The sequence below is a fragment of the Mastigoproctus giganteus genome, chromosome 5 (genome assembly GCF_048544385.1).
Source record: "Mastigoproctus giganteus isolate SK-2022 chromosome 5, ASM4854438v1, whole genome shotgun sequence".
NCBI lineage: Eukaryota > Metazoa > Arthropoda > Arachnida > Uropygi > Thelyphonidae > Mastigoproctus > Mastigoproctus giganteus.
The window spans coordinates 191,145,270-191,158,980 of record NC_143579.1 but is presented as its reverse complement, the minus strand read 5'-3'; the positions used below and the strand labels follow the sequence as shown (position 1 = coordinate 191,158,980).

General features: G+C 35.9%; 1 protein-coding gene across 1 annotated transcript in view; it reads right to left on the bottom strand.

Annotated features, from left to right (window-relative positions):
* Nucleotides 1-13,711, bottom strand: part of LOC150085953 (putative RNA-binding protein EEED8.10) — a 375,958-nt gene that overhangs the window by 73,636 nt on the left and 288,611 nt on the right. Inside the window, exon 17 of the mRNA XM_090373614.1 lies at nt 7,178-7,265. Coding sequence (XP_090229740.1) covers nt 7,178-7,265 — 88 coding nt within the window. The remainder of the gene's footprint in view (nt 1-7,177; nt 7,266-13,711) is intronic.

Genomic DNA, 13,711 nt, shown 5'->3' with positions numbered 1-13,711 from the left:
AGTGTTACTTTACCACTAGAGGGTACTAATATTGGAGTGACAGCTGACTCGATTTTCTGAGTGGGCTTTTGAGAATCAATAAATAGCAGGAATGGCATAAATGACTCTTTCAGTTCTGTTTGTGTCCGCACACATCTTTGAAAACCTTAGCATATGTTGCCTTATTGCTATTTACTGGCTTCACCACTTTTCTCAAATCCTAGTACGAGATGTTCAGCTCTGCCTTAAGTCTCTGTATCTCTTTTTCTTCATTCCACCTCTGGCATGCACAAGAGTATGCACAGGGTGCTCTCCTTATCAGTTGACACAGGTGGGTTTTGTAGCAGAACACAATGTAACTTCATGGTCTTTTGCACCACTCAACACATGAAGGGCACCATGACAGGCCATTTGCAAGTGTCCATATTGCTAACACTTAAAGCATCTTAAAGAATTTGAGATATATGTATTGGGCGGTGCAAGTAACCTGTAGTCATAGAAATAGGAGATGTTAGCTTATTGAAAGTAAGGGCGAGGTTTCTCGTCCTTACTTTCAATAAGCCAACATCTTTAGATTCCCAACCCTAAGTACAAACATTCTATACAAACTGTACACACAGTTTTGTAGCCGTTGCTCCTTGCAATTTTAACTTTCTAACAGATCTCCTCTTCAGACACTTCAAGATCCCATTCATGCTTTGGGATGAGTTCAGTGTGTTGTGAGGTGTTATCATAATTAGTATTCTCCCATTGGAGGTGGCTCGGAGAAGTTGTTTGGGGTGCTTCTCAGATTTTATTTCAGCAGGTATATATCCACAATGCAGCCATTTTAAAGCTTCTTAAATCCTTAACATTTGGAAGGGTGACATTTCCCCTATGGTTGAAACCAGTTGGATGAATTATCAGGTATCTAGTTGTTGGACCTGACAGGATTCAGGGCCTCTTCACTGGCATGGTGTCGATGTATGCTGGGGAAGAAGACAAGCTTAGATTATCAGCATTCCATACTAGTTTTATTTTGCTTCAGTGTCTGGGCTGCTCAATCACCATGGAGCCCAATTTGACACCCACTACCCAGCAAGCAACAAATATATTCAGGAATGGTATCCCAAAGATGTTCAAGCACTATACCCCTACACACACACACACACACACACACACACACACACACACACACACACACACACACACACACACACACACACACACACACACACACACACACACACACACACCTGCCAGCCTTAATCCTATTCAGTATGCTAACCTTCACAGACAAGCCCACCAACTGAAACGACCCTAGGCAAACCATCCTAATAGCACCATCGTGTTAAAGCAGGGGCCAAATGGCTTGTGGAAGCTGGGCCCCTCAAACACTAGAGTCCCTCCTTTCCGAGTTTCCACAGGTCTCAGCACACATCAAACACACCAGATTCCTTTACAGTGATGCTAATCTGAAACACCAGCAGCATCAAAGAGATGACCTCTCACAGCATACAGGTGCCCAAGTCAAGAGGTGTTGGGAGCTCAGGGAAGCTGACAAATAATTGTGCTTCCATTGTTTAGTTTGAGAAAGCTATTTAGGTAATTCTATTCAACTTTATTAAACTAAAGGTCACAATATACAATTTTTTTGTGTGTTATTTTTCACATTATAGAATTTATAATTACACTCCATATAAATCCTTAAAACAGTATATATAATTATTTCAACATCTTTACACACAGAAAAACACTGCACCCAATCTTTATGGTAGTACTGAATTAATGTGAATATTTTAATGTGGTTAATTCATTATTAATTAATTCAATTCATTACTATGAATTGAAGAATGCTTGCTGATATTTATAATGGTTAAATTTCATGACTGCATTAAATTTTTTACCTATGTTTTATGGCAGGGACACGGCCACTCCTGCAAATTTCTTGTATTAGTGGGGTTTTTTTTTTTTTTTTTTTTGTTAATCCTTAAATCCTTACCATTTGAGGTTGAGTTTGTGCAAAAGGTAACTAAGAACATGATTTAACCAAGCATATTTCAGTATTTTGCCTGTAAAATTGATGGTCAGTTTGCTGGGAAAAAAAAAACAACTGAGTTTCTGGGAGTCAATAAAAGTTTCTCCCCTGCTAGATGAGAGTTGGACATAGGCCTTTTACAACATAGTACTGAAGGACAGCAATTATACTCGCATTAGCTGTGAAAGTCTTCATCTTGGAGATGTCGTTTCTTAACTTTTTGGGAAAATGTTTGCAAGTAATAACTGGATTGTTATTAGGATAGTTTGACAGCAACCATTCCAGAAACGAAGTTAACTTTCATTATTTTCTTTTTTCTTTATTCTTCCTCATCATCATTATTTAGCTCTGATTCCATCCCCCATGCTCCAGGGTTTGCTTCTGGTATCCCTCACCTGATATTCAACATCTAACCACTATAATGACTTCGTTTACAATATCCTTCTGTTTTAACATCAGAATGATCTATACTACAGGTTCCCAAAGTGTGGGTGCACTCTCCTCCACATCCCTCTGGATACACTTGGTTTTTTGGGAGTGTTGTTTTCACAAAGCACTTTTTTAATGAAATACAGACAGACCATCCCACTAATCCAGATACAAAGCGGTTTTTATTTATTTTTATTATTCGTATTTTATTTCTTTGAGATGAAATGTTTTATTTATTTATTTTTTTTTTAAGGAAACCCCAAGCACGAGAGGTATTAGAACCTATACTACTTAGTACCGTGCATGGGTTGAAGGTTGGGAAGATGAAAGAAGATGCTTGTGTTGACATTAGACTTGAATTTCTGTAGATTGTAATTTTTCAAGAAATATGTAGGAAGGGAGGTTGTTCCAGAAAATGGAAGTTGAAGGAATAAATGAGGAATAAGAAGGGAAATTGGTTTTGTGAACGAACTTGAAGTTGGACAGTGAAAGGATGCTGACTAGATGTGCCATGTGTTTGGACTGGTATGGAAGAGAAAGCAGGAATTATAGAAGCCAATTCAGAAGAACACTGCTCACAAGAGTATCTACAGAAAAGGCACGCAGTACAAACAGAACGTCTATGAGACAAAAAGTGGAGAGACTTTGTTAAAGATGGATCATTAATTAACCTAACTATCCTCTTTTTTTGGGGGCAGTGAGCAGCTGTTTGGAAGAAAGGTAAGGGCAAGAGCAAAAGAGAAAACCCAGTTTTTTAAATGCAGAGGAAGCAATATTTGTGATGTGCTTATGTCAAGAGAGATTAGAAGTCAGGGTAATCCCTGACAGAAATACGTGATCTTGTTTGGAAATCTGAGTGTTATCGAAAATAAGGATAAGAGCAGAAGAATCCTTTTTGTGAGATATAAGATAGGACTAAGTTTTAGAAGGATTGAAATCAACTGAGTTATCTTTACCACACTGGAAAATTATCTGGAGATCAACATTTAGGGAAATTGTCGTGGATATTCAAAACATTGAAGCTGCTTGTGCGGGGCAAGGTTTCTCAAACTGGAAAATGGAATGCAATGTGCTATCATCAGCAAAACTATGGATAGGATTTCTGGTCAATGGAAGAAGATCATTAATATATTTTCTATACAAGAAGAAAAGAATGGAAGAAAGAACTGAACCTTGAGAGCACCTGCATTAATGGAGAAGTTTAGAAGACAGAAATCTACCATCACCCACAGTGAATAGTCAAGAGAGAAAACTGGATATTCAATTACAAAAAACAGTTGGAAAACCATAAGATGGAAGATTATTTAGAAGACTTTCATGCCAAACACAATCAAAAGCCTTTGAAACATCAAGAGTACTTCTCGAGTTTCATCGAATTTTTTGCATTGAATGTCCATAGATAAGTAACCTAAGCCAGTACATCACCAGTGGATTGACACTGATAGAATGCATACTAGCAATTGTTGATCGTGTGGAAGGTTTCTAGATAGTCAAGGTTTCCCAAGGTGGAATGCAATGTGCTATCATCATCTATCATCAGATAGAGTTTCCAGTCAATGGAAGTATTGACTGGAAGTCAATATACAAGTATTGAAATATATATTAATTTATAAAAGTACAAATTGGAGCAGTGTGGCATTGGAGGCAAACTGCTGCTATAGATAAAGGGATGGTTGAGTAATTGGGCTGTGTTAGGGTAACTAAGAGTAGAAACAGGTGAATGTATACGTGCATGTACACCAATGCTAGGAGTATAATTAATAAATTCGATGAGCTTGAAGTGCTAGTCAAGACACCAAAGGCAGACATTGTTGGGATATCAAAGACATGGTGTCACACAGACATAAGCGGTGCAGAACTGGAATTTGGGGAGTACAATGTGTACAGAAAGGATAGACAAGACAGAAAGGGAGGAGGGGGTTATGCTGTTAGTTAAGAAACACAAAATCTAAGGAAGTGCATCCAATTGATGTTGGTGGACAATGCAATGTTGAGTCTATTTGGTGTGACATAAGCACTGGGAAAGGAAAAATATGAGTAGGTGTGTGTTATAGGCCAAATGAATCTGATGAGTATAATGAGCAATTGTGCAGAGAAATAGAGTGGGCCAGTAAATCATTTATTATCTTATAATGGGGGATTGTAATTTCCCAGAGATTGACTGGAATTTGTGAGTTGGTCACTCACACACTAGCAAGGCTTTTATGGATTTATTGGATGATTGCTTTATACAGCAGTATGTTCGGGAGGCAACTAGAGGGAGTAATACTCTCGATCTGATTATCAGTAGTGATTCTTCATGCATCAAGAATCTGCATATAGAGGAACCACTAGGTAGCAGTGATCACAGTGTGCTGAAGTGGGATTTACTCAAAGAGGTAACTACCATCAAGGTTAAAGGGAAGGGTTTTTGCTTTGGTAAAGGTGACTACGGTGGTCTGAGACAGTATTTAAATTCTATACGGTGGAACCAACTGATGATGTTACTAACAGCAAATTCAAAATGGGTAGCATTCAAAGAATTAATCTTGGAAGCTACTAGGCTTTTAATACCAACAAAGAAATATTGTTCAAGATTTAAGCCTAAATGGATGTCAGATGAACTAATTAGACATGTGACAGAGAAGAAAAATGCATGGGATACATATAAATTAACAGGTGACACAGAAGCCTATGGATAGATATAAGCTGGTCTGTAACCAAGTTACAAAGGAGGTTAGGCAGGCCAAGGCAGATTACGAGAAATCTTTGGCAAAGGATGCAAAGAAAAACTGCAAAGAGTTCTTCACTTATGTAAACTCTAGAAGGAAAGGGATGAATCAGATTGGCCCACTTGATATCATTGGTTCAACTGTTGATGATCCTGCTCAGTTAGCTAACAAACTAAATGAATATGTTGCATCTACATTCACACATGAGGAGTTATTCAGGGAGGGGAATGCCAGAGGTGTATTCAACTCTGGCAGTAAGCTAGATAATCTTGTAATAACTGAGAGAAAAGTGGAGGAGAAATTGTTGAAGATAAACATAAGGCACCTGGTAGATGGGATCTATCCAGTTATATTAAAGGAGGCATCAAAGGAAGTAAGCAAACCCTTAGCCATAATTATGAGAGCTTCCCTGGACTCAGGGGAGGTACCCATGGACTGGAGAAGTGCAAACATGACCCCAATCCACAAGGGAGGATCAAAGGGAGACACAGGTAATTACAGACCTGTTAGTTTAACTTCTATTCCAGGGAAATTAATGGAGACACTGGTTAAAGAAGCATTGCAGGATCATCTAGACAAGACTTCAGTTATAGCTCGGACACAGCATGGCTTTGTGTCTGAGTGGAGTCCCTCAGGGTTCGGTGTTGGGTCCATTGTTGTTTTCTGTATTTATAAATGATATTGATGATGGTATATCAGGCTTAATGTCCAAGTTTGCAGATGATACAAAGGTTGACAGGGTTGTTAACGACAGTACACTGCTGCAACAGAATCTAGAAAAGTTGAGCAGATGGGCTGAGAGGCTTTACAAATGTAAAGTACTACATATGGGAAGCAGTAATCCCACAGTAACATATCAACTCTGTGGTACCACACTGATAGTGGTAGAGAATGAAAAGGACCTGGGGGTAATTGTGCAGGCAGATATGAAGTTTTCTGAGCAGTGCAGACGGTCTGCAAGAGTAGCTCAGTGTCTTGTCAATGATATACGGGAATTTTTCTAGCAGGGATAAGGAGGTGATTATCCCCTTGTATAAGGCAATGGTGAGGCCACACCTATTATATACAGGTCTGGAGGCCTCAATTTAAGAAGGATGTAGAGCTGTTGGAACAAGTACAGAGAAGGGCAACAAGATTAGTGAACAGAAAAAAGGGTTGCTCTTACAAAGAAAGGCTTAAGTTTTGAAAATTACAGTGTCTGTAGACTAGGCACCTGCGAGGTGATCTGATTGCGGTGTATAAAGCCTTGAATGGTTTGAGCATGCTCAATGCTGATGGGATTCTTCCTCTTGCTCAGAATAATCACCTGAAGGGCACAAATTCAAATTGAGGAAAGACGGTTCTAGGATAGATGTGCGGAAATTTGCCTTTAGCCAGCAGGTGGTTGATTTCTGGAACAAACTTCCATCTGTCATTGTAGAAGTTGATAGTTTAAATAGATTCAAGGCAGAACTTGACAAGTATTTGGAGCAAGGGGATGGGTGAAATAAGGGTTTTTTTTTTGGCTGATGCTATATAAGCTTGCATCATGTGCCTTTGCTAATATATTCATAACTAAATTTTATGTCAAATCTGTGTATTTGCTCTTATTCTGGAATTTTCTGGGTATGAAATTTATGTAAAATTTTAAGGAAACTCAATGTATAATAAAAGTTTGGGAACATCTGACCTATGCCAAGCATGAAGATTATAGTTCATATTTGGTTAAACCCAAAGGTCCGCTAACAATAAAAAATGTGGCAAGAAAAAAAAGAATTTTTCTGTTGACTCAATTTAATTTTACATACATAATATATGCCATGAGTTATGTTTGATATAGATATTAATGTGCTCATTTATGTGTAATACTTGCAAGAATGAATTCTCTAAATATGAAAGTGAGTTCAATATCTAAAAGAAATTTGAAGTTAGCTGAGAAGGTAGCTGTACAAATGTACTGCTACCTTCTCAGCCATAATCAAAGTAGTTGTCGACTACAATTTTTGTAGTAATCAAGACTTATGGGTCATGATTTAAAACTAAATACACATGAGTGCATTACCTTGGTCTCCAACACGGGAGCAACCCCTAACTTGAAGGACTTCTAACTGCCCTTGTCTAGCTATAGCTATTAGACCTTCATCTGTTATCTGCAAAGAAAGAAAAAAAGAGATAAAAAATAATCCATTAAAACAGGAGCTTTTCTATAATCTGAAAATAGCTGGATGCTGGTATTAAATCAGCAATTCATCACACTATCCATATAGTCTGTATTTATCAATAAGTAGAAATTATCACTTTTATTTATTGTTAATATTTAATTTCAATAAACAAAAAATTTCTTCTGAACAGTGTCCATTAATGCATACGTTTAGAATCGTTTTATCCTGTGTTATACAGACATACATATACAATTGAAGGAATTTATTTATATGTATGTGAGTATATTTATGTAGGTATGTGTACATGTACATACATACGAAAATGAAAAATGTCATTTATTATTTTCCATTGATTAAAGAAGAAAGATAAGCGAATTATCAAAATGATTCTTTGGTTAACAATAAATTCTGAACAAGTTGGTCACATGCTCATACAGAGCAGGAACTAGGGTGAGGCGAATGGGGCACCAGCCCCAGTTGCAGTATTTTAAGGGTGCATTTGACCAGTTATATATTTTAAAATTGCTTCATTTTTGATTTAATTAGATTGGACCTGTGTTTAACACTTATTTATAGCAAATGTTTTGAATTCCTTTTGGTAATTAGATTTAAAAGTTTCTGTAGAATGAAGAAAATTTCCATATATCGAACGTATTACGAGAGACTTAACTTTGTATGCTTTGTTTCCACCTCTGGCCTTTAAGGCAATTTAAGCAATTAGAAAGCGCAAGTTAAACATATGCAGCCACATATCCTACATACTAAGAAATTATGCTAGTCAACTGCTTTCTACAGCCAGTCAAAAGATTAAGGCATATTCCTGACACAGATAATAGCTTCTGGTCAACTTGTGTTCTTTGTTCAAAATAAAAATTTTATTAAAAGAAATACTGCATTATCTTTGTACGTACGTGCTACTTATGATTCCAGAAATTTTTGTGATTTTGTGAGAGTGAAAAAAATTATAAATTCGGGATTTATAATCACTTACAGAAAAAATATCAGGAAGGAACAGTGTTTTACAAATTTCGAAAATAATAGAGAAACTCCAATTACAAACTTCTATCAAGTATGGCCCATTTTCACACCTCTCAGCTTTTCGGTTTGTTCTCCACTGCTAGCCAGTTGGCAGTTGTATTTTGCTCGAATTGAACAAATACTCAAGTGTGAGTAGTCACAGGTTAAAAGAAATAAAAGTGTAATTCAAGTTTTGTTATTCAGTTGTTTTGTCTCCACATTAAAAAAGTTTTAATAAATTGTTATAAACAAACCTTTCTTTTATGTATTTTGATAGGTTATAACATTATATGTAATTATTAGTTATTTAAAATATATGTTTTAGAATTCGATTTTTGTCTCATTTTCAAAATGAATTTTAGATACAGTAATCAAATTGGGAGGGCATAGTTCTGTTTAAATTTTGAGTAGAACATTTTCCTTGTTAAAATACTTTTTTTTCTACAAAAATTCAGATTGTGAGCAAACTCCTATGTAGACTAGAATGAAAAATTTTTTTTAAAATTCCCCAAATTTAATTAAAATAAAACATCTTTAAAAATTTTAAATTTATAAGTAAGAATAAGATGTCCAAATGACCAAGTGGAGCAAAATTTTGAAAGAAGAAGTTGAGGACAAAAGAAGCAAAGAAATTGTCAGATAATTTTCAAAATTGGTTTGCACCAGTGGAGATCATTGATGCTTGTTGAGTTTCAAGACTGTTGATTCCAAGATAGGGTGTAGCCTCGTACCTTTGCAGCAATTCAAGGCTTTTGGACTGCATGATTTGTTCAACGATTCTAGCCAAAGGCAGTGATGGAAGTGTCGGGATTGGTCGATCACTTCACAATCACGCCTGGGGTTAAGGTCATGATGTGTTGACCAGAAATGTTCCACGATTGTCGAATGGTCAGTGTCACCTAAGGGAATCAATCTGTCATGTTCTGCAAGGCGATCCTGAAGGCATCTAGAGCTCTCCCCTATATAGCAACTGCGCCACAATCATTGCAAGTTACACGGTATACTACTCCATTACGTAAGATAGGGGTGATGGAAGTCTTAACATTCAAAACCAGAGAACATAAGCTCCTACCAGGGAGCTGTACACATTTTATATTGTAATCGCGGAGGATTTTAGAAATCTGGTCCGAAGTGCCCGGATAGTAAGGAATATAGGCAGTAGGTATATTGTCACATGGGGGACGACATTGGCTTACATACACCAAGGTTTCCAGGCGTGAGCCAATTCGTTTCACTAGAACATCCAGGAATTGAAGGTACCCGTTCACGATATTGGCTTACAGTACACCGAAGTTTCCAGGCGTGAGCCCACTTGTTTCACTAGAACATCCAGGACTTGAAGGGACCCATTCACTTCTAACTCTACAGTGAACTGAATGAACAGTGATAAGGAGTTGAGGTACTCTAACAGTGCTGTCTCTGAACCACGTGGGATGATGGTGAAGATATCATCGACATATCTGCACCACATTGTAATCTGTACAGGCAGGCTCAGGAATATCTGTTCCTCTAGTTCCTCCATTTCTACTACCCAGTAGAAAGCACTTTCAAAATAAAAATAAATTATCTTAATAAAAAGAAGAAAATACCAACAAAAACTACTAAGAAATTAAAAACACATTTGTTGGACGACAAAAAAAAACTAAATTCCTATATCAAAGTCGATTGAAAGATAAACTCAAATCAGATGAAAGTGATTAATCTTGAGAAAATCTGGTCAAACATGAAAAAATCAATTTTGGGAACTGCTGAAGAAAGTCTTGGATATAAACCTATAAAAATTAAAAAGTGGCTAAGAACTTGGTGGCTAAACAAACAATCAATGAGAAAAAAAAGACCTATAAACTGTTCCTACAAACTAAAGACCTACATCTACACATAAAATATAAAAAGCTTACAGCAGAAGTTAGAAAATTAACCAGAAGAATCCGAGATGACTGGGATAAATTTGTTAAATCATTAGAACGTGATATCATGGGCCCACAGAGAAGAGGTTTTAAAATTTTTAAGAAATTACAACTAGACACAAATGATCAAATAAAAACCAACTCCATCTCCCAAGCAGAATGGAAGCAACACTATTCCAAACTATGGTATAACCCAGGCACTAGGGAATTGGAAGATGAATCTGTGATAACCAAAGATGAAGACAATGGAAGAACTAGGGTTAATATTACAAAAATCAAAAAACCAAAAAAGCCCAGGCATAGACAATTTGAATGTAGAACTATTTAAATATGGGGGCACCTTACTAAAAACGCACTACTAAAATTATTTAACATCATATGGCATAAACAACAGATACCCAAAGATTGGGAAACAGGAACAGTAATCAATTTACACAAAAAAGGCTCCAGAAATAACCCTAACAACTACAGAGGGATAACACTGCTGTCAACTGCTGCAAAGTTGTACTCTAATATAATAAAGAATAAACTTAATAAATACAGTGAACAATTCTTAGAAGAAGAACAATGTGGGTTCAGAAAAGGGAGAAGCACAATAGATGCCATTTTCTCACTACAACAAATTTTGGAGAAAAGAAGAGAATTCAATCTACCAACATTATTATTATTAGCCATATGGTGCAAGGAAGCCTGAGGCTTATGCTGCACCAGCTAAAAAAAAAATTTCTGAGTTACCTTGTGTGTGTGTGTGCGTGTGTGTGTGTGTGTGTGTGAGAGAGAGAGAGAGAGAGAGAGAGAGAGAGAGAGAGAAGGAAATCACCAAGAAAGAGAAGAATGATGACCCTGGCTGAGGACCCTGGGTGTGCCAAGCCCATACTCACCAGATGTGAGCCCCTGGGGTTAAATTTCTGCTCTTTATTGATTATGAAAAAGCATATGACAATGTAAACTGGGAAAAACTTTGGCAGATTCTACATGAAGAAAATATCCCAACCCAACTCCGGAAAGCGATCCAAAGGCTATATGAAAACTCAAAAGTCTGTATAAAATATTCTAATGGCCAACTATCAGACCCAATTAACATCAAATAAAGGAGTGAAACAAGGATGTGGACTATCACCAAATTTATTCAATATCAACATCAATAAAATTCTTAAAGAATGAACACAAACAATTAACAACGGAATACAGTTGAACAACAGGAATAAAATCCAAACTATATTATATGTTGATGATCAAGTTATAATTGCAAAATCCGAAGATGAACTACAGATAGCAGCAAATAAACTTAATAAAATAGATAAAAAGTATGAGATGAAAATCTCCACCTCAAAAACAAAATCAATGGGATTATTTGGAAAAAAACATACAAAGAGTCAAAATTGTTATTGATGATAAAATAATAGAATAAATATCTGACTTCACCTATTTGGGAAATTTAATATCAAATGAAGGAAAAGACATCCACACTAAACTACAAAAATATAATAAAATGAATGGAACGATTAAACGCCACTTCGGAAAACAAATGACAACTGAAACAAAATTATGACTGTACAACATCACTTCAAAACTAGCCCTCTTCTACAGCTGAGACTTGAGTCATAAATAAGAAATATGCACACAAATCAGAAGCAGCACAAATGAGATTTCTAAGATCATTATTAGGCTTTACAAGACTAGACCACCAAAGAAATAAAAAGTAGATAACATAGTAAATGACATAAAACAGTATCAGGAAAAATGGATCAGCCACATAGAAAGAATGAACCCAGACCAGATCCCAAAATTAGCCTTTAACTACAAACCTACAGGCAAACCTATATGTTGGTCGATCAAGAAAACGATGGCGAGATCAAGACCACCTCCAAGAGCTACAATGGAACAGGTCTTAAAAGACCTAAGCCGGACCATGATGATGATGATGATAAAATCTGTAACCCCTTTGCAACTTCTCCAATTCGTTCATGAGTATTGTCTAACAGAATCTTATCCAAATATAGAAATAGCACTATGAATTTTTCTTACCCTGCCTGTAACAATAGCTTCTTGTGAAAGGTTTTTCAAAGCAAGAAAAATTCAATTAAAATAATACACCTTCATTGCATATTTTTAGTTTATGTTATAATGTCAAAAGTACTATTTTGCAATATTTTGTTTCTATGATTTTATACTAGATATATAAACAAACTATCTGGTTTTCTGATTTATTTGTAGTTACATGTACTTTCTTTGTAGTTTATATAGAATTACATTCTCAGCAGATATAAACGAATATTTGTAAATTTCGTTTTCTTTAATATTTTTTTGTTATATTCATTGTATTATTTAAATTATTTTATTGATAAATATATGCAAATCTTAGACCGTTGCAATAGTAATTTTTATAAATTCATAAAGATTGAAGAGGCATAGCAAGGGGGGAGGGGGGGGTGGAGAGGAGAGAAATTTCCTGGGGCACTGAGCTTCAGGGGCTCAAACTCAAGGAATTATTTATCACAATGAAGGGTGCCAGGAAGAGATGTTGCCCCCGGGCGTCGACGACCCTAGCTACACTACTGAAAGATTGACTACCTGCATATAATGGGGGCATACTTATAACACTTTTTTCCGAGGTGTAGGATTGCCTAGTTCCGGCTCTGTGCTCATATACTGTAGTATATACAGTGCATTCTTTAAAGTGATAACCAAATCTAACAGATTCTGAATTAGCTACGATTTTGAGTCAAAAATGTTATATGAATGTATAACATTTTTGACACAAATTCTATTTTCAGGCATCAACACAGATGTGAACATTTAAAGTTACACAGATGGCTGTTGCTGAAAAGTGGAGAAATGAAAGAGAAATCAAAGGAATTGACAGCCATTTCTTATTTTATTATTAGTTTGCAGAAATTAATAATTTGTATGACAGTAATTTTTTGTTACACATCAAAATTAGAGTAATATTTAGATTAATACCACCAAGATGTTAGATTTCAGTCATGTTAGTTATTATTAAAAATGGTCACCATTCTCTATGCACAACTCTGTGCATTTCTAAACATATTGTATTGCTTTTCAAATAGTTTCAGAATTATGCAAGTAGAATACCCCATATGTAAGTAGAAGCAATAATTCTTTGAACAAAAGTTCTCTTGTCTAGTTTTTGCTACTAAATTCCTGTGGTTCTTCATTTACCTATTTCAATAGCAAATGCACACGGCTCTACAGCACTTGAGAATAGGATGCATGTTCATATAACACTTTCAACTCAAAATCATCTAATTAACAATGTTCTGAAGTTGAGCTATTTCTCTGAGAGCATCATATATATACATAAAAACATATGTACACAAAGTACATACAGGTGAATAACAAATGAAAGTCAGCATTTCACATGGAATTGTACCAAGAAAATATAAGCAAGAAAAAAAACAGTTTAGAAGCATTTTGATTTAGTCCTGTCAAAAGAATGTACATAAATGTTTTTCATGTTGGCACTTTTAATTACATATGTTTATCAAG